Source organism: Colobus angolensis, unplaced genomic scaffold (genome assembly GCF_000951035.1).
Source record: "Colobus angolensis palliatus isolate OR3802 unplaced genomic scaffold, Cang.pa_1.0 Scaffold24, whole genome shotgun sequence".
Taxonomy (NCBI): Eukaryota; Metazoa; Chordata; class Mammalia; order Primates; family Cercopithecidae; genus Colobus; species Colobus angolensis.
In genome coordinates, this window is record NW_012115599.1 from 5144830 (window position 1) to 5169239 (window position 24410).

The 24410-nt window shown below is 44.4% G+C and overlaps 1 protein-coding gene across 2 annotated transcripts in view; it reads right to left on the reverse strand.

The window, feature by feature from the left end:
- Window positions 1–1374: 1374 nt before the first annotated feature.
- ARHGAP25 (Rho GTPase activating protein 25) overlaps window positions 1375–24410 on the reverse strand; it is a 91848-nt gene continuing 68812 nt past the window's right edge. For both annotated transcript variants that reach the window (XM_011945268.1, XM_011945266.1), the window contains 7 exons: window positions 20619–20826; window positions 14735–14867; window positions 11795–11868; window positions 9859–9980; window positions 8544–8740; window positions 4717–5249; window positions 1375–2217 (listed from right to left, as the gene is read on the reverse strand). In XM_011945268.1, the coding sequence (XP_011800658.1) occupies window positions 2010–2217; window positions 4717–5249; window positions 8544–8740; window positions 9859–9980; window positions 11795–11868; window positions 14735–14867; window positions 20619–20826 (1475 nt within the window). In that variant the 3' untranslated portion in view covers window positions 1375–2009. The remainder of the gene's footprint in view (window positions 2218–4716; window positions 5250–8543; window positions 8741–9858; window positions 9981–11794; window positions 11869–14734; window positions 14868–20618; window positions 20827–24410) is intronic.

Genomic DNA, 24410 nt, shown 5'->3' on the forward strand with positions numbered 1-24410 from the left:
AGACAAATGTTTCCTTTGGAAATTGTGACAGCAGCCACTTCCATATCCAACTCTGTTTTAGCTCCCAAAGAGTCATTGTGAGGAATCTACGGGAGAACACAAGGATATGTGCCTGGCAGAAATGCAGGCACTCAATAACGTCAACCAGGTGGTCAGTAAGTGTTTCCATGTTTGCTATTCTGTAATTTAAAAACACCTACAGCTCAGGAATCCCAACACTTTATTGCTTTTCTTATGAATGTTGTAGATGAATTTCCCCTCAATCTTCTGCAAGCAAGCCTAGATGGGAATGCTGTAAGAGTCGCCCCCTCCTCCATCAATCTGGTCCTCAAAGGGGCTGGTGTTGGTGGAGCAGGCCTTGAGTAGCGGGACCAAGAAACACTGATGCTCCTGTCTGTACTTTCACTCTGTGCGTAATAAGTCATGGCCATAGGAAGGGAGGACTAACCAGAATGAAGGAGACAGAGAGAAAAAGGAATGACAGAGGAGGCCCACGTGCTGGGGAAGGCTAAACTCTCACTGAGGCAACCATAGATTCCAAACCACTAATTAAGCCATGGGGCTTCAAGAGTTCAAGCACATTTATGGGAGCAATGGGATGAAAGACGTAAATTTGGTACAGGTAATACCTGCTCGGCAACTGGGTCAGGGGTCTCCAGAGCTGAAAGCACACTTGGGAATATCTATTGATCTTTGTTTTTATCTCATTATTATTCAATTCCTGTTCTGTGTGTTTTATAATATACATTATGGAGTACTATAGTAGTACATGTATATAATTTATAAATAAATATATTGGGGGGGTGTATGCTCAAACATTTTCTGTTGATGAGGTACCCAGTCAAAAGAGACCATCTAATTAGAATGGTAACAACAAAAAAGACTCAACCAACCTACCTAGAGGTCCAGGGCCTGACCAGGGCCTCTGCCAGGCTGGCTTGACATAGAAGGGGAAGAATCAACTGTCCACTAGGAAAGCCCCTTTCCCACCTATCATCCAGGGCCTGTTGTCCCTTTGAAGGGTAAAATCATTTGCATTTTGGTGAAACAGGAAAAAAGAAACTATTATCATGACAATTAATGTCCAAACCCACAACAAATCATATCATAGTAGGAAGCCTTTGTTCCCAGGCCCTCCATCCACAATTAAAAAGCAAGTAGGGACTAGATTGTATCTTCTCATGTAATCCCCACAGCAATTGTGTGAAACACAGAAGAAATGGGGGCTCAGGAAGTATAGAGACACCTGTCCCTGAAAGGCAAGTCAGGACTGAAATTCAGCCCATGCCCTGCTCAGCAAGCCATCTGCCCCAAGGGAGGAGTGTCTTTTGCTAATTCTCACAAAGGTGCTGTATGGATTAGCAATAGCCTTGCTTTTTAATTTTTGCTTTATTTGAATATAATTTTCTCATTAATTTTGCTTGTATAAATACAGTTTGTTGCTTGTTCTGGTTTAGCCTAATAATAAGTTGGAGAAGACCTGGAGAACGGGCATCATGGTGGGGTGGAAAAATGGGGTTCTCGTTTCAGCAGATGCAGCCCCCCAAGCACAGCACTCCATGGATGAGGACTCAAAAGATGAATGTCATTTTCTGCCCCTGTGTCTCAGAGATGCCCTCAGGCTGTCTGACAAGGTGAGCTGTTCCACACAAAAAACAAAGAATTAATCACACCTCAGCCCAGCCTGTGTTGGGGCCAGTCTATTGCCTGGGTCCTGAGATGTGCTGCCTTGAATATCTTTGTTGGACATGGTCATGCCTGAGACCGGAGTGGAATAACAAAATCCATTTGAATACAGCGATGGACGGTCAGAGATGTCCACACACATCTCTGTTCACCCTCACCTTCCTGCAAACTCTATTCATTTATTTATGGGGAAATTTAATGTTTCCCTCAAAATATCCTTTCCCTCTCAGAGAGTAATTTTGTATCCCCGTCATCAGGTAGCACTGAGAAAGGGGTCAGAGTTAGGCCTCTCTCAGGCTGTCCTTGCAGTACTCCTGGGATCCTTAAGCCTCAGTCTTGGGTTCCTTCATGGATTTGACAAATTCCTTGACTTCTTCTTCCAAGGCCTTGTTCCTCTTCTCGACATCCTCCCGGGAGCGCTCCATGTTGCGGAGGCTGATCTCTAGGGCTGCAAACTTCTTCTTTTCCTTCTCCAGTTCTTCATTGAGCCTCACCACCTTAGCCCAAACGTCGTAATTCTCCTTCTCAAGGCTACAGGGAAGGAAAGAAAAGAGTGAAAGAATATGCCAATTCATTCTAGGCTCTTCCGTCCCCCTTGCTCACAACCTGCTGTTCATTTTACTTTTCAAATCACAAGACCCTTATCCAACCTCTCAGCTATGTCCCGATGATGAAGATGTCCCAGGAAACCTGAATCCCCACAGCACTTCTGAGCCCCTCCTTTGTCATTTAACACCATCTTGTGACATCTATTGTGGTTTTTTTTATGTCATTTTGTTTTGTATCTTCAACCCAATAACAAAGTCTTTGACAGAAGAGACCAGCTCTAATAGATCTACATATTCACTCCCATAGCACCTTGTATCAATCCTGGAAGCCCCATCCATATTCCAGATTTCTCACACCTCTTTTTCATGAGTGCCTCCTCATCCTGTGTCAATGGAGAGCACAGACCAGCACCCTCTCTTATTAAGGATCTCCTGGGGACCAAGATTTGGAGAAACAGAGGGAACTGCCCTTTGGGGAGCCGTGATGCTGGCAGTCTCATCCTCTCTTCTGAATCCCACGCTAGGTGAAAAATCTGTGGGATTCCTGAATTGCCAGGATTTTCATCATTACTGGCCAAAACCCTAATGTAGTGGCCCCCTGCCAGGCTGTGCTGAATTAACTCTTAGCAATGAGTATACATATGCTGATTGTGTGACTGGAAATTTGTTTCAGAATTTCATTCTGTAGAATGTGCCTCCCTTCTCCCCAAATGGCCTGCCCATTTGCACAAGGGAGACTCGAGCTCCCATGTGAGCCCAAAACTTGGGTTCTACCTTCAAGGGCTTTGGTCTATTCTGTGGGTAACAATCCATCTTCAGAACTTCGCCTACCCCTGCCTATCTCTTCTTAAAGCTAAATTGATCTCATTCCTTCTGATCCTCTCATTACAAATCTACTTTTCTTCTCCAAGTTCTCTGTACCCCTCTGGCTCTGGAAGAAATTCCAAGTAAGGCACTATGCTAGATCCCGACCATGGGTTCCAGTGGGAGGTGGAGTCTGTGTGGGCTCAGGAGCCTGGGATGGGAGGCTTCCTCGACTGGTGGATTCAGAGGACCCTGTTCCATTCAGAAGGAGCAGCCACCTCTGTGGCAGCCAGTTCTTTTCCTACCCTGTTGAAGATACTCATGTGTGAGTGCAGCATGAGTTTTCTATGGGACTGCTTTGATCACTGCCAAGATGTCACAGAAGTCTTTAATTCTACAAATGGTTGGTTTCAGGTTCTTAGATAAACAAGCTACATTTTGCTTCTGGATGGCAGCTCTCTGTGTGGAACAATGAATGAGGGCTCACAGAAGCCTTCCCTTCAGATACCTGAGTCTGCATGGACTAAGACGTAGCCATAAATCTAAGAGCCCACGAATTCACATTTCACTGCCTCATGACTAGTGCTAATATGGGCACAGGTGGATCAAGGTTTTCTCTCCTGAAAACAAATTTGCTGGCCAATCAGTAGTGCGAAAAATATTTCAATAAAATACTCTACTTACCCAAGAGAACAAATTGTGTGCATAGATCTTGGGAATTTGCATGTGACAGAGGCAATAGCTACCTAACTGGCCTCCCACCTCTGCTTGCCCCCTGCAGCCAGTGCTCAATGGGAAGCCAGTGAGCCAATGAAGCATAAACCAGGTTGAAACCACCCAGAAGCTTATGTCTTACTCAGGCTTTCCAATGGCTGACAAATCCCTACTGCGTCCTGGCCTCCTGTACTTCTCCACCCTCATCTGCTAATCACTCTCCCTGGCCTCAGGTGGCTTCCATTCTTTCTGGGTGGGACCATGGGGGCCTGATCCTTTCTCACAGCCTCAGCACCGGCCATAGTCATCTCCCATCTATGCACCTGACTTGCTCCTCATCTCCTTCAGGCCTTTACTCACCTGCTGCCTTCTCAGGGAGGCCTTCCCTGATCCCTCTATTTTACACTGGAACCCGTTCCTTGAACTTTCCAACCTCCTGACCCACTTTATTTTTCTCCACAGCACTTGCCATCAGCTGATATAACATATATTTTATTATATATTTGTATTGTCCATCTGTCCCCACTAGAAGAAGTTCTATAAGTGCAGGGATTTTTGTCTCTTTTGTTCAGTGCTATACCCTAACAACTAGAATGTGCCTGGCACAGAGGAGGGGCTCAAGGAATGTTTGCAGAATCAATGAATGACCTTAACATAAAAAAAAAAAATTTCCTTTAAATTAATTAAAGCACGTTGATTCTTAAAGAACCACTGTTTGGAAATTATTGATCAAGCTATTTAAGCTAGATATTTACATTTCCTAAATCTAGTCTAAACTTTAGAGTGTTCACCAATTTAGTCATCTCATTGTTCCCTTTACTCTTTCCTTCCTAGACCTGCCATAGATTACTGTCTTCCCCAAACTGAAGCTTCATGATGTGATTTCTCTGGCGGGTGGGAACAATCCCTCTTATCTCTAAAGATGGAAGCCAAGTGCCTCTCAGTGCCCCTCTGTCTGACTTACTTTTTAATCTGTTCCTCATACATTTGCTTCTGTGTTTCTATTTCCTTTCGTAGCTCTTGGACCATCCTCTGCAAAGAATCAAGTTCCTCTTCTCCAGAGTTCTTTTTTCCCGGCCCAGTTTCAGAGTTTGGACTGGCAAGAGTATCTCCCTTGGAGTCACAGGCTTGGGAAGAGAGTGCACTGGCTTCCTCCCGAGGGGACCCTGGCAGGGAAGGGACGTTATCGTAGGTGGAAGTCCGCTGGGAGTCAGAAAGTTGGCGCAAGTCTTGAGACATCGTTCTCCTGTGCCCTTCCCCTGCCTTAGCCTCTGAGGAAGGCGACCAGAATTCATTTTTAAAGATCTCCATTTTGCTGCTGTTGGCACCTTGAAAAGCTGATGTCAAGAAACATTTCCGGTTAGGGAGTGTTTGAGTCCTTTTACGAGGCTGCATCTTCCAATCTCCTGGCTTCTCCCTGGGTACTTTGCTGCTGTCCTCCGGAAATCCATCGCTCGGCTGCTGTCCGGTGGGGCTGGTTGTATCAGAGTCGCTTGTCTAGAAAAGAAACAGACATGGATGTCACATGGGGTTTTCACCTCTGTGTGTCACGCTCCCAGGGTAAGGATTAGAGACCCCAAAACAAATGTTTCTTGGGAGCATACCTATGAAATTCTTAATGTATCACATTAATTGATTATCTGCACTGGCATTTTTTTCCAAAAGGATATTGCACTAAGGGAACCATGTTCTAGAGACGAAGTGCTCACCAAAATCAAGTGTTTGTTTGTGGTTAAAGAGTCCTAAAGTAGGATCCTTATGTAATCTTAGAATGGGTGGTCTCTGTAACTATGACTGAAAACCCAGAAGCCATAAAAATTTGATAAATTTGACTTTTTGATTTCCATGACCTAAAAAATTAAAAAGAACAAAAATCAAAACAGAGTAACAAATCACCACATACCAAATTAAAAAAAAAAATGGCAAAAAGTATTTGCTATGCATATCAGACAATTGGTTACTCTCCTTAACAGGGATAAACTTTTTTTTTTTTTTGAGACGGAGTCTCGCTCTGTAACCCGGGCTGGAGTGCAGTGGTGGTGTCTCGGCTCATTGCAAGCTCCGCCTCCCGGGTTTACGCGATTCTCCTGCCTCAGCCTCCCGAGTAGCTGGGACTACAGGCGCCCGCCACCTTGCCCGGCTAGTGTTTTGTATTTTTCAGTAGAGATGGGGTTTCACTGCGTTACCCAGGATGGTCTCGATCTCCTGACCTCGTGATCCGCCCGTCTCGGCCTCCCAAAGTGCTGGGATTACAGGCTTGAGCCACCGCGCCCGGCCTACAGATAAACTTCATAAACATTGTGACGAAAGAGATCAACAAGCAATATAATTATGGGCAAAGGGCAGGATCAGGCAGCTCACAGAGCTAGTCCTTGTACATAAGAAAAGATGTTCAGCCTCTCTAATAATAAGAGAAACTCAAATTAAAATTAAAATTACTGAAATGCCAGTTTTCACTTATTAGATGAGCAAGCCCCCAAAATTTGACAACACACTCTGTTGGTGAAACCGTAGGAAAACAGCTCTTTCATGCATTGCTTCCAGAAGTGTAAAAAGACACAAACTCCAATAATCTGTTTCAAAATCACACAATCAAATCTATTTACCTTCTGACCCATCAAGCCCACTTCTGAAAATGTATTTGAGAAATACATCTACCTGAGTACAAAAGGAGGTCCTAAGGTTATTTATTATAGCTTTGTTTGTAGTATGAAGAACTGAAAGGCTGGGTGCAGTGGCTGACGCCTGTAATCCCAGCACTTTGGGAGGCTGAGGAGGGTGGATCGCTTGAGCTCAGGAGTTTGAGGCCAGTCTGGGCAACATGATGAAACCCTGTCTCTACAAAAAATATGCAAAAAAAATTAGCCCAGCATGGTAGTATGCATCTGTAGTCCCAGCTACTTGGGAAGCTAAGGCCAAAGGATCGCCTCAGCAGGAGGTCAAAGATGCAGTAAACTGTGATCATACCACTGCACTCCAGCTTAGGCAGTAAAGTGAGACGCTGCCTCAAAAAAAAAAAAAAAGAAAAAGAAAAAGAAAAGAACGGAAAGCAGTCTGTTCATCTATAAGGACTGGTACATCTACAGAATGGGACACTATACACCTCCCGAAAACATGAGGTCATATGAGGTAGCTGTCTATGTATTGACATGAAAAAGTCTCCAGGATATACTGCTAAGTACGAAAATGCAAGATACAGAGTTGTGTGTAAGAGTGTGTGTATGACTGTATGTGTATGTGTGTGACTGTAGAGAGAGAGAGAATTATAATACATTTTGTGTAAAAAAGGAGGTAAATAATTTACACTCATGTCTTCTTATATTTTCATGAAGGAACATTGGAAGGATAAATAAGAAACTAAGGCAGAGAGGGATGGGGTGGGTGGGAGGCAGGAGAACTTCTCCATGTATACCTTTTTCTATCTTTTTGATTATTTGAACTATATGCATATATTATATATTTTTAAATGAAATTATAAAGAAAAAGGAGACAGAATATGAGACCTAAACATAAAATCAATCACTTTTTGGCCTTTTGGCTAAGATCAAGTGAGACCTAAACATAAACTCAGACAATCGGGTTCAAGCCCTCACTTTACCTTTGTAGCCAGTCACTTGCTTCAGAAACCCCACCTGGAGTTAGAGGCACCTGGGTCCTGAAGGGAGAACTGGATCTGAGTCCTCCTCTATAACAAGCTAGTGCTACTACATTAGGCCAGCTGCTCAACCTCTCTGAGTTTCTGCTCCTCAATAACACAATACGAATGACAAATTCTGCCTTACAATGTTATGTAACATGAGGACTCTAGAGGTGAGCGGTGTAAATTTCCCAGCATTGTGACTACCTACAGAAATCAAGAAATGGCAGAAACCTATTAAATGAGTACAATAATAGCTATTCTCAAGGACTGTGGGATGATCTTGTTACATGAAGTATGAGCGTTTTTAAATCTTATTTTAGTTTTAGAGTGTTAGTAGAATGCATTGCATCCAGAAAGACCTATCCTAAGAAAAATCACAACTACCACCCACTACCTGCCTTTTAAAAAAATCTTCAGGGTTAACAGTACTGTAGGTAACTTGAATCATCTGGTCAACTAGAAATCTGAAATCCATTTGTTGGTCACACATAAAGATCAAGCTACTATATAAAGTTCACATGTTCTTTGTAAAAGTATTTGTTCCTATAAATATATAAAAATATTTGACCTTTGTAAATTATTGCCCTCACATAGTCTACATTTCAGAGTCAGCAGAGCTTTTGGACATTGGGAACGTGAGTTTCAACCCTTCAGCACAAACGTGGGGGCTGACATGGCTGAGACGGCTTATCGAGGAATGAGAAATATTACACAAACACATCACATACTCTGAGAAAGGAATCACGTTTCATGGGTTAGCAGGAAACCAGTTTTCTCTGGACATTCACCCAGAATTTTCAACAATTCCCACCAAAGCATTTACAATGTGGTATACATTTTTTCCCATTGAACTTCTCTGGACTGTATTTGAGTCTCTCTTTTAGAGTGGGCTTCAGTGAGGACCCTCATTGCTCAGTCACTGGGCGATTGGCACACTTGTTACTCACCCCCCTCAAAGATGCCAGTAGAAACTAGATTTGGAAAGAGGCCAGGCTTTCAAGGTATGTTCAGATGAGTCTGTACCAGCTGTGCCCACTGACACTGCATCACCTAAAACTCCCCAAATTGCCCTCCCAGAGCGGACCTTACGTGGGATGGCCTGGACTAAAGGAAGAACCCAGTGGAAGCAGAAAAGGTTCTTTTTGCCTTACCACGCTACTGAAGCTGTCTGTCCTAGAAATTCGGAGGTCTTCAGTGGCATCCCAGCCCACAGAGCTCCGGGCCACTGGAGCTTTCTTGGGGTCGTTTTTCTGGGCAGGGGGTGATAGGGGTATATCCTTGGACTTGGGGAAGAGGACTTCATGGTCTCTGATCATCATAGTCATCACTCTTTGGATCTGAGGAGTCCCTGAAAGAAAGAAGAAAAAGATCTGTAGTGTAGTGTAGGAGACAGGTAGCCAGTCCTCAAGGATCCCCATCCGTGGATGTCTCCAAACTCGGTTCTAAAACTACAAGGCCCAGAAGGGCCTCATTTTTCTTCTCAAAAGACCCTTTTTAATTGCTTGGAGTTGGATACTATGTTGAAAGGGATGGAATAGAAGGACATGGGAGTAGAATGAAAGAGGGAGCTGTTTCAGAGGGAGCCAATAGTCCACTGGATTTGTTTTTGATCAGGAAAGTAGGCAATAAAACAGCAGAGAAAATAAAGACATCTTTCTCTCCTGATGTGGTCCTCAATATGATCTATGGTTTCTTATCAGACACACAGCAAATATGTGCCAGGCTTTCTGCCCCCACACCCGTGGCAGATATCAGTACTCTGTGTCAGGACACAGCTTCAGAAGCCTGCACAGCACAGCTTTATAAGCAGCCTTTTTGTGGGCTGGCTCATAAAATAAACCTGGCTGGGCAGAGTGGCTCACACCTGTAATCTCAGCACTTTGGGAAGCCAAGGCAGGAATATCACTTGAGATCAGGACCTTGAGACCAGCCTGGCCAACATGGTGAAACTCTGTCTCTACTAAAATTACAAAAATTATCTGGATGTAGGGGTGTATGCCTGTAGTCCCAGCTACTCGAGAGGCTGAGGCAGGAGAATCACTTGAACCCGCGAGGCAGAGGTTACAGTGAGCTAAGGTCGTACCACTGCACTTCAGCCTAGGCAACAGAGTGAGGCTCCAACTCAATAAATAAATAAATAAAAATAAAAGAAAATGAAACCTACTTGCTCCATCTGGCTAAGGGTGTGTAAAAGTAATAAAAGACTAAGAAACATTGGCTATTTTTGTGCTAGTCTACTGTACTGTGGGACCATTGGGCAAACCCTTGACCTCTATCCTTTGTTGTGATCTGAAAAATAGACACAATTCCTGCCCTGCCTACCTCACAAGGCTATTGCATGATTCAGATGAGATAGATAACCAGCTGAAAATGCTTGGCAAACTACAGAGCAGTACATAAATATCAGGGGAAGTGTTGTAATTGTTACTTCCTGTGTACCTGCTTTCACTATGGGACCGGCCATACCTCTCATGATCACGGCAGGGTCTTCGACCTTCGACCTGATGAGATTCACACCAATCACAGTAGCCAGGTTGTCCACGCTCATCTTGTTAACAGCACAGTTCAGCTGTATTTCATGTAGGAACCTGCAGGCAGCCAAGAAATCCCATGGTAGAAAGCAGGAAGTAGCCAGGAGGAAGCACTACAGGGTTCCAACAAGAACTCAGGGATGGATCTAATGCTTTCCTCCCGGTCTCAGGAATGAGACCAGCCTGCTCTGCCCACAAGAATTTAGCCTCATCCTGAAAGACCCAAGACCAAGGAAGGAAGAGAAACTAGGAGGGTCCTGCCCAGCTGCTGGGGTGCGGGTTGTGGGAGGTGGGTGGAATCACATAAGCAAGAGATAAGATCCACTTCCAGGACCTCAGAGTGGACCAGAAAAGGTAAAATGGGTATCTGACCGTACCCATGTCTTGCCCTGATAGGCTTATCTCCCAGCTCTCAGCACCCATCCCACCCACGTCTCCAGAGAGGAAAACTATTGGTAAGAAGATTTCAGGGCTGGGGAATCCATGGTACCTCCTTGCTCTCCTCCTCTGATTAGAGCACAAGCATTGCTAATTCTCGGCAGATGCACCATAACTAATAATGAATTTTTGCTAAAATTCTACCCCTTTTGAGGCACAAAGCACTCAGATTCACTGTAAAAATAGGAAATTTCTAAATACGCTCTCTAAAAACCATTTAAAAATGGATAGAGGCCAGGCCCGGTGGCTCACGCCTGTAATCCCAGCACTTTGGGAGGCCAAGGCGGGCGGATCACGAGGTCAGGAGATCAAGACCATCCTGGCGAACACGGTGAAACCCCGTCTCTACTGAAAATACAAAAATTTAGCCGGGCATGGTGGCGGGCGCCTGTAGTCCCAGCTTCTAGGGAGGCTGAGGCAGGAGAATGGCGTTAACCCGGGAGGTGGCAGAGCTTGCAGTGAGCGAAGATTGCGCCACTGCACTCCAGCCTGGGTGACAGAGCGAGACTCCGTCTCAAAAAAAAAAAAAATGGATAGACTGAAGCAACACAATTTCAAATACAGAGCAATTATTAAATAAATGGTGATGTGTCCAAATGATGAAACATTATGAAATATTATGAAGTTATTCATAATCTAATTTTATGGCACAGAGAAATGCTCATAATAAAACATTAAACCAAAAATGCAGGATACAATCCTTTATATAATTTTGATTTAGAATAAAATATTATTCCCCTATATTTATATTAAGGTGTGAAAAGATCTATCATGGAGAGAAAACACCCAGAAGGGAAAATGCCTGAGTGTTAACAGTACTTATTGCTGGTGAAGGGATTGTGGGTCCTTTTTATTTCTCGTTTACCGTTTGCTGTATCTTCCTGGTTTCCAAGTCAAGCAAGTATGACTTTTATTATCTAGGATCTACAACAAATTACTTTTTAAAAATAAAAGACAAAATTCAGATCAGTCTGGGATGAAGATCCCAGTTCCCAGCCCAGCTCAGCCAGATCTGGGTCAATCCACAGCTAGAGTGGCCACAGGGGTGGTGCACAGCAGGTCCCCAGAAAAGGCTGAAGGACAATAACCAGAATGAATGTCTCCCTGGAGCTAAGCTATGGCTCAGAGTCACAAAGATGGGAGATCATTCTAGAATAATTATAAGGATTCTGGGTTCTCTTGCATGTCCCAGGACTCTGAGCAGTGCTGAGACAGGCCTAAAGGGGGGAGCACATTCATTTTTCGGGTCAACCAGGTTTTCAGAATCCTTGAAATTTTACAGGAAGCTACTTCAGTGCTACGTGAATACAACTGATCTTCCAAAGTGCTGGACCAGAATCTCTGTGTTCACAGAGGTGGTCCCTCCTCTTCTAGCTAGGAGCTTCTTTCTGATGGCGTTGAAAACTGTAGAGTTGATACCAGGGGCCTCTCACCTGCAGATGTAGCTCAGGAGACTATAGTTGTCACGAGGAAGGATGGAGAGCTGCTTCATCAACTCCTGCTGAGCCTGGGAAGAGATTGACACCAGTAAATCATTTGCCAGTAAATGAGCCTGCCCACATGCCAGCAAGGAGACCCTGGAACAGAATTGGTGTATCTGTGAAGAAACAACACTTTGGCAGTCATTCCTGTCCCTGTAGTTTTGTGGGTTTAAAAAAAATTGGAAATAACTCTAAATTCTCTTATAATGTTTTTAGAAGGGTCATAGTTTCTGTTATGTATACTTTTTATTTATCTGTAACTATGACACTGCATCTCACCTTTGACTGTGAGCTACTCTAAGGAAGGACTGTTGAACAACTCATACGTTAATTGTTTGCTTAAGAATGCTTGAGATGTAACAATCCAATAAAGAATAAGACCACAATAAGATATCTCAGAATCACTTTAAGACTGGTGAGAAATGGAGGATTCTTCTGAGAAGGATTTCAAGCACTATGGCCTAGGGGAGACCTGCTGGCTCACAGAGACAGGCAGACCATGCTGGAGGATGGCACAAGATCAGACTGTTCAAGCTCTGCAATAGATGGCCATGGATGTCAGACAAGGTCTACCAGGAATGCACGAGCCAGAGAGAAGAGGGACAGTGAGCTTTTCAATGTTCTTTTCAACCACAGCTGCCCGTAGGGTCTGTAGTCACTATCTGCAACATGGTGCTGTGAGAGTACAAAATTCACTAGCCGGACATGGTGATGCGAGCCTGTAATCCCAGCTACTCGGGAGGCTGAGGCAGGAGAATCGCTTGAAACCAGAAGGCGGAGATTGCAGTGACCAGAGATCGTGCCACTGCACTCCAGCCTGGGCGAAAGAGCAAAACTCCATCTCAAAAAAAAAAAAAAAAAAAAAATAGAGAGAGTACACAATTCACATGCGGCATGCAGGCACTCCTCAAACTTGAGCGGCTCTCCTGCAGAAAACACACGCTCCAGCCTTGTCAGCCTACACGGAGCAGCTTCTGTAGATGTTGACCTTCTTAGCTTAGCGTCAGCTTCATGCTAAGATCCCTTCATCTGTTGAGTCAAGTAAATTCATTGCAAAGGTTGCTACAGACTCACCCCTCCTAGCTGCCACCTCTGCCATATTTTCACCAGTGAGAAGGACCTTGGTCCCTGTGTGTAGACATGCATTGCCACAGATGTGGAAACTCTCAAAGATGCTGAGGTTGAGAAAAGTTGGGAGATGCAAGTCTAAAGTGAGTGCAGGGATGGGAATCTTACTGTCAGAACAGAATCTAGGTGCTTCCTTTGCTCTCCCCAGAACCCAGGGGTGAGATGCAATCTGAAACATTTATCTTTTTAGCTGCCTTTTAAACATTATTCCATAAAATTTTATTACTTTCACAATAGTGAGCAGATACACCAGGATAAGTTAAGACTTTTCATATCCCCTTCTCCCTCCCCCAATAAAATTCTTAAGTTACACACAAAATATCATGCCTCAGATCCATGCAATCTAATTTTTGTTTGGAAAAGAGCTACAAAATCTGTATCATGTTAGCCACATCATTATTGTTCTCTTCCTTTCCTGAAATATAAAGTCAGCTTTTCTCTTATGTCAGGATCTATTCAAATCATGATGCTCCCCCCATCCTCAGTCAGGGATGGAAGTTCTCACAGCTGTGTATTCTTACAGGGCTAGGGTGCTATTTCTCCATTCATTTTAAATAAATATATTCTATGAAGCAGGCTATCTCATACATTCTGAAGTATGGAAGATAATAAACCTTCCCTTATATTGAAAAAAATATTAAAGTCACCCACCAGTATCATATTCCTGGGTCCTCAAAACAATCCTAGGCATGGTATGATATTATTATGAAAATTATCTAAGTTTGTGCTGTTCAATATAGCAGTTACTTGCCACATGTAGCTACTTAAATTTAAATCAAAATTAAATAAAATTAGGAATTTGGCTTCCCAGGTGCAGTAGCCACATTTTAGATGCCTAATAGCCATGTGTGGCTGGTGGTTACCATATTGAAAGGTGCAGATACATAAAAGTTCCATTACCATAGAAAGTTTTATTGGTCTAAGTAAATAAACTGAGTCTTATAAAAGGTGTATAATCTGTATAATGGAAAAATCAAAGTTAAATCTAGGTCTTCATTATAGATTTTTCAGTGCACCACTTTGCCAGAGAGGGCTTTTAGCATAGTCATTGATATAAACATAAAGTTCTTCATGGATCACTTGGATTTGAAAATCTTGTTTAAAAATCATCGAGGTTTATTGTTGTTGGTTGGGTTTCATCAGTTTCTTTAGTTGGTTGATTATAATAACATGACTACAGTGTGATCCCTGTTGACTATAAGGCCTCTCTAGAAATAACTTACACAGGATCAAAAATCCTGCTGGTGAACTTGTGCACTCTCACAAGCATATTGCAGATGGTGGTTACAGACCCTACAGGCAGCTACGGCTAAAAAGAACAACAATCAAAAAACCTTCCCTACCTTTCCTCTCCCTGGGACATGCATTCCTTGGATGACCACACCTGACACTCAAGCTGCTGTAGAGCTTGAACTATGTGACCTCGCACCTGCCTTCCAGTCTGTCCTTGTGTCCCAGCAAGTCTCAGCAAGGCCATCGGGCTTAAAATCCTCCTTCTGTATCCTCCTTTTCTCCCTACTTCTAATGTGACCCAGCAGTATTTGATTATGGTCCAGTTCTTTACTGGATTATTACATCTCATGAAGGCTGTGGTTTGCCAGTCATCATGATTGAGTTCATATGCCTTTCGTTGCTGAGGAAGTTGCATTTTGACTATCTTACCAAAAAGTATGGGCCCCTTGACCCACTGCTGCCTACTAGAATAGTGTCCAGAAAACCAATCACTTTCTTCTAAAGCAGGACAACTAACTCTAAGATGCAAACCTTTGCCTCGTCCGCATTCGTGAGCTGTCCACAGAGCAGGAACCCTTCGTACTGGCTCCAGGGAACCACGGGCTCTGGGAGGTCTCGTAGGTAGAGCTTTAGCAGGGAAGCCACAGTGTGCACATCTGTGTCTCTGGAAGAAAAGAAGCAATGCTCTTTGAAACCTCTTTGAAAGAAAAACTTTAGGATGTTCGTCACTTCCATCCTGATGATTCAGTGAATAGAACCATAAATTACAAAGGGAAATTTTGCAGAGGAGTAGAATCTGATAAAGAAGAATCAGACCAAAACATTTTTGCTAATTCACCCTTCTGGAACAACAATGCTGAATACATGTTCCTCCATCTCTTCCACCCACCTACCTCAAAGGTAAGTTCAAGGTCTACATTTTGACTAAACCTTCCTTAATGATTTTCATCATTAGTGCCTCACAATTAGCATTGTCTAATTAGTCTCTAATATTGCTTATGTTACCTCCTTTATATCCTTGGTCCATTCATCTCTTTAATCTTCCAGAGTGCTTAAAATAGTTCTGAGGTTCACTCACGTATTTGCTCAATAATTCACTCAATCAATAAGCATTGAGAAAACCTATTAGGTGCAAGATACTGCAAGATACTTGTCAAGCACTGGGATTTCAGTCGCCAATCGAAAAGACATCAGTAGCCATCCAGTCCAGGGATGGAGCCCTGGCCCCATCGAGTCACAAAGCTGTGGGGACTCAAGCATTATAAAGTCCTTACAATACTGTGTGGTTAATGCCATGATATGGGAAGCCCAAGACTCAGGATCCTATGGAAGTGTGGAAAAAGAACACCCAAGGCAGAGATGGGAACACGTAGATGACTTCTCAGATGAAAGAGTACCTCAGATGAGCTCTGAAAGGCAGTGAGGAGTTAGGGCATGAGGCAGGCAGCATGTGCGTCAGCCTGGAGCATGAGGAGAGGAGGCCTCGCCATGGGCCTGACTGACTGAAAGAGGCACGGTTCTTCAGTTCGGCTTCTCCATTTACAGGAGGGCTTGGTAAGTCACGGGCCAGGAGCCAAATCTGTCCCACTACCTCTATTTGTACAGCCTGGGAGCTAAGAATTATTTTTACATTTTTAAATAGCTGGGGGAAAAACACTCACAAGAAGAAGAGTGTGTCATGATTTAAAAATTGTAGGAAATTCAGATGTCAACATCCGTAAGTAAAATTATAGAATAACACCACCACACTTGTTCATTTATGTACTGAGCAGAGTATTAGAGTTGTGGTAAAGACCATCTGGCCTGCAAAGCCTAAATATTTAATATGTGGTCCATTAAGAAAAGTTTGTTGACCCCTGGCTTACAAGGCAGTTGCATTGATTCTGCAATGCTGCAAGAGAAAATAAGATTCACTACCATATTCCTGAAGCTGATTATTGAAGAAATGTTTGTTTATTTCATATTGATAAGACCTGGCATTCTTAGGTAGCAGCCCCGGTAGCATCGTGAAAAGCTGTGATGTGGCAAGAAGTCCAGAATAACCTTGGAATGTCCTTGATTTCAGTGATGAGAAATATAGAATAGGCTGGAGGACATGTCTCCTGGTCCTAGGAGGGAGGGGAGGGGTGGATCTGGACAAGAGGAGGAGAAGGGAGGCATCTGAGGCAACAGAAGCAAGAACACTGGGCTTGATTGTAAAGCCCTGTCTTGGTGCTCTGTGTGCATTTTATTTTGGTTTTGACAGTCAGTTGTTGGAGCTGTTTTCTGAAAAGGCTCCCCTCTTTGCAGCCTGTGGACTGTACCTCAACAGGAGAACATGGGCTGGCACAGAGCCCGCTCTATGCTCCATGGCTGACCTCAGGAAATCTGGGGTAGGAACCATTCATTTAACATGGGGATTCTGGAGAATCCTTCCCTGCTGAGTCACTGCCCAAAAATACCTGAGGCAAAGCCAGGCTAGGAAAAGTACTTTTGTCAAAATATGTTATGAGAAGTTCCTGAGAAAGTGGCAGCAAGACAGTCAGCTGACAATTTGCAGAAGCAGAATTCTCCCAAAGTCCAAAAGTTGCATCCTCCTAAAGTCCCTACACTGCAATCCATCCATTTGTCTCTATCAGCATCCTGGGACTCCCATTTGATTGGGACCTCTCCTTCACCCCCATCCAACCAGTCTTTCAAATCCCTTCAAACCTATTCTCCTAAAGTCACGCTGATGCTTGTAAGCCCCTCCCCTCCTTTCACTACCCTATGCCTCCAGATTCTATGCTCTGCCGACTCTAGGGCACAGCCCTGAACACCAAAACACACCAACAGAATGAGTGAAGAAAACAGAGTTTGAAATGGAAAAAGCAGCATAAATGGTAAGTCAAGAAACTGGATCCTGGCTGGGAACAGTGGCTTACGTCTGTAGTCCCAGCACTTTGGGAGGCTGAGGTGGGTGGATCACTTGAGGTCAGGAGTTCAAGACCAGCCTGGCCAACATGGCAAAACGCTGTCTCTACTAAAAATACAAAAATTGGCTGGGCCTGGTGGCAGGTGCCTGTAATCCCAGCTACTCAGGAGGCTGAGGCAGGAGAATAACTTGAACCAAGGAGGCAGAGGTTGCAGTGAGCCAAGATCACACCACTGCACTCTAGCCTGGGTGATAAAGTGAGACTTGGTCTCGAAAAAAAAAAAAAAAAAAAAGAAACTGAATCTTTTGAAGAGAGACAACAATAAAAAAGACACCTAGACAGTTTAATCAGGAGAAATTTAGACAGCAAAAACATCCATCATTAGAAAAGAGAAAGGGGTTATAAATATAGCTACAGCATGGATACTTCAAAGTAATAATAAAAGAACACAATTAGCTATATAAATCATCTTACAACACCGAAACTTACAGAAAGCTTCCCAGTTCATTTCACCAAAAATAAACCTGACAAGCCATGCCCACTGCTGGGCCTAGCTAACTCCTCATTCTTGTTTATTGGGTCTCAGCTTAAATGTCATTTTCTTGGGGACCTCCCTAAATACACCAGACCATGTGAAAAGCCCCTGTTCTAAGTTTTCATAGTATTGAGTTTCCTTTTTAGCACTCAACACCGTGGAACTTATACAATTATTTCTATAAATTTTTGTTTTACTGTGAGCACCCCATTGTACTAGGGCTAACTCAGACGTCTATTTTATGGTCTAAATTTGTAACATTATTTTTTCGGAGTTTGCTGTTCCTCTAACCCAACAGAACACCCTTAAATTATTCTCTTCTTTTTTTTTTTAAATCAAGGGCTAAGAGCAGGTCAGGAGCCAGGTGGCTTCTGGGTTCAACAACTGATGCACCAGGGATTACCCAAGACTCCTCAGATGGCTCTGCCAGCCCCTCCCTGGAGGCATTGGTGCTTGTAATGTGGCATGTCTGTAGGCGCATTTCTCACAGACACATAGGGGTGAGAAGTGTGTTGGCTTTGTAGCCAGGCAGCGTCCATCCTGGTGGAAACTTGGCAAGGAGATTTTAAAGTTCACAGTTTTGTGTCTAAGGAGACCAGAGAGACATGCACGAGTCTCACCAAACAGCTCCTCTGCTCACCTTCATTAATGGGGGCATCTTGGGGTGGAACCCAGCACATAACCAGTGCAGAGGATCTGGGTGAGTTCCCACAGCCGTGAAGTTGGGGACACCAGGAGGGTGCTCCTTGCTCTCCAAATACCCCTTCTTCCACTCACTGACTCCTACAATTCCTTTTATAGGAGGCAGAAAAAGTTACAAGCGTAGCTTCTCTCTCCTGGTCTGCTGGTGACTCTGAAAACCCTCCCTTTCTCCCTTTCCTGCCCTCTTTCCACCCCCTTTCACACTGCCCCACTTCTGAACTCCCACACACAAGTCAGGTTAACACTGTCTCAAGGCTGGTCTCTTCCTCTCCCACTCCCAGGCCAGATTCACTCTCAGGAAATCATCTAACACTGGTCACTTTCACTTCAGAGTTAATTTGCCAGTTTTGTTGACCTCTCTTGAGTTACTGGCTTTGTCAATTCTATGATTCCAAAGTCAGGCTGATCCCTGTAAGCCCTCCCCTCCTTTCCCTGTCCTATGCATCCAGCATTCTATGCTCTGTCCCTTGCAGGGCACAGCCCTCAACACCAAAATACACCATGGAACGAGAAGTGGGGGAGTATAAAAGGGGGTGGAGACAGGGCAGGAAAAGGGGAAAAAGAGGGTTTTCAGAATTATGAGTGGAATAGGAGAGAGAAGACCTGGTCTCTCCTAAATATGCTCAAATGTAACTAAACAATAAGAATCGAATAAGAGCCAGTCACACCTCCCAAATCAGACTTGTCCTCTCAAGGGTTATGTGGACCTAAGAGTTGCCCCTGAGAAACCCCTGAAAAGCCCCCAATGGCCCTTCCTATTTCTGGATGTGTAAACTCTACCCCTCACTTCTAGGTGTGGAGATGTCACAAGGTAAGGTAATTTTCCTCCTTCCAGCCCCAAATATTTCAAAACAATCAGAAATTCCCACACCCACACCCACGCCTACTCTATAGTGCATAGGCTAGAGCCTAAGGCAGTTATTTGGCAAATCCTAGCAATCACCTCTATTCCTTTTGGCACATTGTATGGCATTGCTCTAGCAACAACCCACCTGTATCTTTCATCAGGCCAAGGCTAACTAAAAACATAAAAAGAAACTGAATATAAAGGTGATGAGCACAATGGAACAAGTGCCTGATATCAAAACGCAGTTGATGGTGCTGCCGAAAGTCCCCGTGTTTGATACCCATAATGGGCCGTTGTTCCCATAAGAACCCCATCTCTTGCTTCCTAGGGTACTAAAATATAGCACCTGTGGGAAATTAGCTTATTACTTATTAAGGGTAGGAAAGACACCCCTGTGGTTGTCCAAACTACAACTGTGGCCATAAGCATGGAGAGAAACAAATAGATCTCAGAGAAGCTTTGGAGGAAAAACGGGCAGCGTTGGTGATTAGAGTGAGGGGTGAGGGAGCTTCTACACAAGATGACACTTAGGTCTTCACAATTTTCTCAGAATCAACCCAACCCCATTGTCCAAAATAAGCTTGGCAACTTTCATTTTTGGAAACTGGATAGAGCTCAGGCCCATCTTACTAAACCTTGGTTTATGGGCTGCTAATTTGGAAACAGCAGTCAAACTTATGCCAGCAGGACAAGTTCACGCAGGCAACTGGGGAGGAGACTGCACAACATGAGGTGGGGATTTTACTAGCTGAGTGTGGCAGAGAAGGAAACCTCAGCTGAGTGACTGGAGAAGGTGGGGAGGAAGCGGGTGGTGGGAGGAAATGTCAGTATGCCTGATATGCCCCAAACAGGGCTGGGAGACCTCCACACAGAAGACTTAGGAATGCCAGGCTGCCAAGATATCAGGATGTGCTCTTGCAGAAGGGCTCAGAACTGAGTCAGAATCACGTGGTACTGTGATCTTGGAAACTAACAAGAAGTCCTGGTTATGGCCACTTCTGGAATGCTAACGAAAGTCGCTGGTGCCCTTGGATATAGATCTGGTGCATTCTCCACCACACCGAGTGTTTGTACAGCCAGCTCCGCTCTTCATGTTCCTCATCTGTCCTGAAGGGTGGGCCTGAGGCTAGGTCCCATCTTTCTCCCCTCCTCTGCACGACCCCTTCTCCTGTGCCCTAAACATCACCTGAATCTGCCCAGCAGGGTTCCAGTTCTGGTTCACATGATCTGTCACCTAAACTATCTGCATACTCTCCTAACTGTGCTCCAGTCTCCCAAAATCCCAATCATGAGCAAAACAAAGGCTCTTTCTGTTGCAAGCCAGGGCTCTTAGAAGTGTCTATGCAAGTCCCATAGCTCACTGGAATGGAGAGGCCCTCCCAGCCAAGCCAGGCAGAGGGGAGGGCAGAGGTGGGACACTGCAGCAGGGCAATGTACCTGTCAAAGGAGGGCCGCTCCCCAGCGTCAAAGGCATCTCTCAGCTGCTTCACCAGGTTGTCCTGCCCAGGCAGACGGAAGATGCCCTCTTCATTCCGGCCATGCTCCAGGATGAACTCTGCACATTTCTCCACCAGGATAGGCACCAGATGGGGGCCGAATTTCTGTTCATAGGCCACAGTCTCATCCAAGCGCTGGCCAAACACCGCTGAGGAGAGAGCAAACAGAACCAGCCCGTCATTCTGTGCTTCCTGGGATGAACTATTTCTTGACTTTCTGTGTCACCTGTGACTTCACAGGTTTTATTGCAATGATACTAGACAAAATGTGGGAGACAAATCAGTCATAATATTTCCTGAAACTATAAATACGGGCCTGTAAATTTGAGGCAGTCTTTGTCAGTCTTTTTATATTGACCCACATTTCTTACATATTTAAAATAATGACTGGCTTTTACTGAATACTTTTTGCTGGGAATTGCACACTTTTTATCCTTTAATCTTGACAGCAACTCTATGAGGTGGTATTAATGTCACACTCACCTTACTGTTAAAGACACTGATCCTTAGACACTTGCCAAGGTCAAGCAGCTCACAGCATGGCACAGTTGGGATTCAGGCCCAGGCAGTGAACTCCCAGCAATGTGCCTTAACCATGGCAGCAAGCAGGCCGTTTTGTGTCCATTTGCATCAGAGAGTAGTAAAGCATAACACAGTAAGGCATTCCCCCTTAGCCACAGTCAACTGCAGTCTGAAAATATTAAATGCAAAATTCCAGAAAAAAACAATTCATAAGTTTTAAATTGCATGTCATTCTGAGTAGCATGATGAAATTTCTCACAGTCCTGCTCAGTCCGGCCTGAGATGTGAATCATCTCTTTGTTTAGTGTATCCACTTTGCATACACTGCTTGCCCAGGAGTCACATAGTAGTTGTCTCAGTTATACTTAGTAGTTGTCTCAGTTATAAGGCTGAAAAGACATAGCGTATATAGGGCTCAGTACTATCTGAGATCTCAGGCATCCACTGCGGTCTGGAAACATATCCCCCAAGGATAAAGAGGGACTACTGTAGTCTATCACATGGATGTCTCATAGCACTAAACCACTGTGGAATTTAAAATAACTTAGGTTGTTTACTATGTCCTAATTATAAACATTGCCACAGCAAACATGTTCATTCACCTGGCAGAGATCCTGGAATGTATGCAGTTCAACGCATAATTTCTAATTAATTAACATTTGGATGCAGGAACAAAAGCATTTCACTCTTTTGAACTATTTCCTCAGGACAAATTCCCATGTGTAGAATTACTAGGTCAAGAGGTTTGAACATTTTTATAACTTGATGGTATGCAAATTGCTTTCCAAAAATATGTTCCCAAATTACCCTGCCTCCAGCAAAGCAAGTGTGGGCCAGTTCCACCCCAGCTCTGTCCGAGTGGAGAAACTCTGCTGCACAGTTTCCCCGCCCCAGCAGTGTGAGGACACGAGTTTACAAATCAGGACGACCACCGCCTACCCCTTCTCCCACCAGGCTTCCATGCCCTGGAGGTTCAGAAGACAGGCCGTGGCTTCTGTCCTGTCCTGCTTGACTTTCCCTCTGCCATAATCAGGGCTCTGCTGCACCCAGCACTTCAATCCCTAGGACACCCATTTGCAAAGTCACTTGACTCTCCCCATGATTCTCTCTCTCAGGTTGGTCCTCTCCATCCCATCTCGAGTTCCTATGGATTCCACCTGTATAGAGCTGTACCAGGCTCTTGACCTGCATGTTCTTTTCCGCTCCCACCCACTACCCAGGCTAGGCCAGCCTCCTCTCTCACCCGTAACTGCTGCAGTCTCTTCTCTCTATCATGTTCGAAACCCTTCTGCTGCTAGCCTTTCTAAAGCACTGCTCTGCTTGAGTGCCCTTCTCTTGGTTTTCAGTAGTCACCTGCTTCCCCCCAGTTGCCTCCGTGATGTTTTTCAAATAGACACGTAAAGCCCTGGCAGTTTGTCAGGGCCTCCTCTTTCATCACATCAGGTGTTGGGAGGCGAGAGTGGAATCTAGACAGAGCTGAATAGGGGGCCTCTGTGTTCCCCACTACCACCAAATCTGCTTGGCTGTTGTTCGTTTCACTTATTGCACTGCAGTGAGACTGTGATTAAATACTTCCGTGGCTAAAGTTTGAGAATCAAGGCTGGCATTCCTCAAGGCTTGGCACCCACCTGCTTTCCTGGCCTGATGTCCTGCCATGCCCCGAGAGGCATCTCACCCTGACGTTTGCAAAACATAATGCTCTGCAGTCTCCATGTCCTTGAATAGTCTCTTCTCCCTGTCCAGTCTTCTCTCTCACTTCCCTGGCTGCGCCAATTCTCTTTGTCCTCCTTGGCCCCTCTCAAATACCATCATATCTGCCATGCCTTACTGACACCCAGATGGAGAGACTACATCCTACTCTGTGCACCATGTTGCTTCTTGGATATCCCAATCCTTCCATACTCTGTGATCATGATTTGTATGTATCTGTGTCGTCTGCCTGATTGTAAGCCCCCTGCTACTGGGAATAGGAGGAAGGGCTGTTTTCATCCCCAATGTCTAGCATAACCCCTGGCAAAAGGTAGACAGTCAATGACTTTTGCTGAAGGATTTAATGAATCAATTTGTCTTTAAGCAAGTATTTTTCATGACTAATGGTTATTCGGCATTTCTTTAGTTTAAACACTAATAGGAATCTCCTGGTATATGAATTCAGCTTCACACTAGCATGCATTGAGTGCCCTGCCATGTGCCAGCACCAGGCTCCATGGAATGGGTTGTGTATACAAGGGGCATGGAAGACCTGGTTCATGCTTTTAATGAGTTTGCCATCAAGTTATGAAAATAACATAACAGATGGACTGTCTGCCTTTGAGGGGTCACACAAAACTAGTGAGAAACAATTAGAAAATTTCAATGGCCATATGGAATTAGGTTCCTATTTGTCAGTAAAAGGAGCTGGACACATCTTTTCACCAAATTGATAGGACATGACTGAAATAATCTGACTTAAAACAGACCACATAGCATCTGGAAAGTTCTCTTTGAGAGGTCCAGAGAGGGGCCCTTCAATGGGAGAGGCAGATGTCTCCTGGAGCAGTGGAAACTCAGGCTCCAGAGGTCCACTGGACTTGATGGGGAAAGATAGCACAAACACAGTGTAAGGATGTGCACAGAGAAGTCAAAGCTTTCAGATTCAAGCTCCATTTCTGAGGTCTTATAGCAGATGCTCCACCTTGCAGGTGATTTGGAGCCAAGCTCCTTCTTATACCTTAATGTGTGTCTAGTCCTCTAGCTTTTCTCCTCATCCCAGTCTATCAGCCTTGTCCTGCCTTCATCCTCTATTCCTCTCACACCTCAAATGCAGCCCTTTTGATATTAATCTCACTCATACTTTTTTTCTTCAACATCCCCACCCTGCTGCTTCCTACTACCCTCTGCATGCCTTCATCAGGCCATTGGGAGCTACAAGAGACCACACATAACATATTGTGGAAATTTATCCTTCCAATCTCTGCAAGACATTGGTTCCAAATTTTCACCACTCCTCTTGAGTTTCCCACCCATTCCCTCCCTTCTCTGTCTCAACAGGTGATCCTGGCTTCTCTTTCCTTCCATTACCAAATGGAGGGTTATGAGTGAACTCCCTCATCTCCAGTCCCTGTCTTTCCCATCCTTTCTCCTCTGTGGTCCTGTTTTCTCCCAGAGGAAGAAAAGGGCCCTATCTTTCATCTAGGATGATGCCTTCCTGAACTGTGGGTTCCATTCCTTC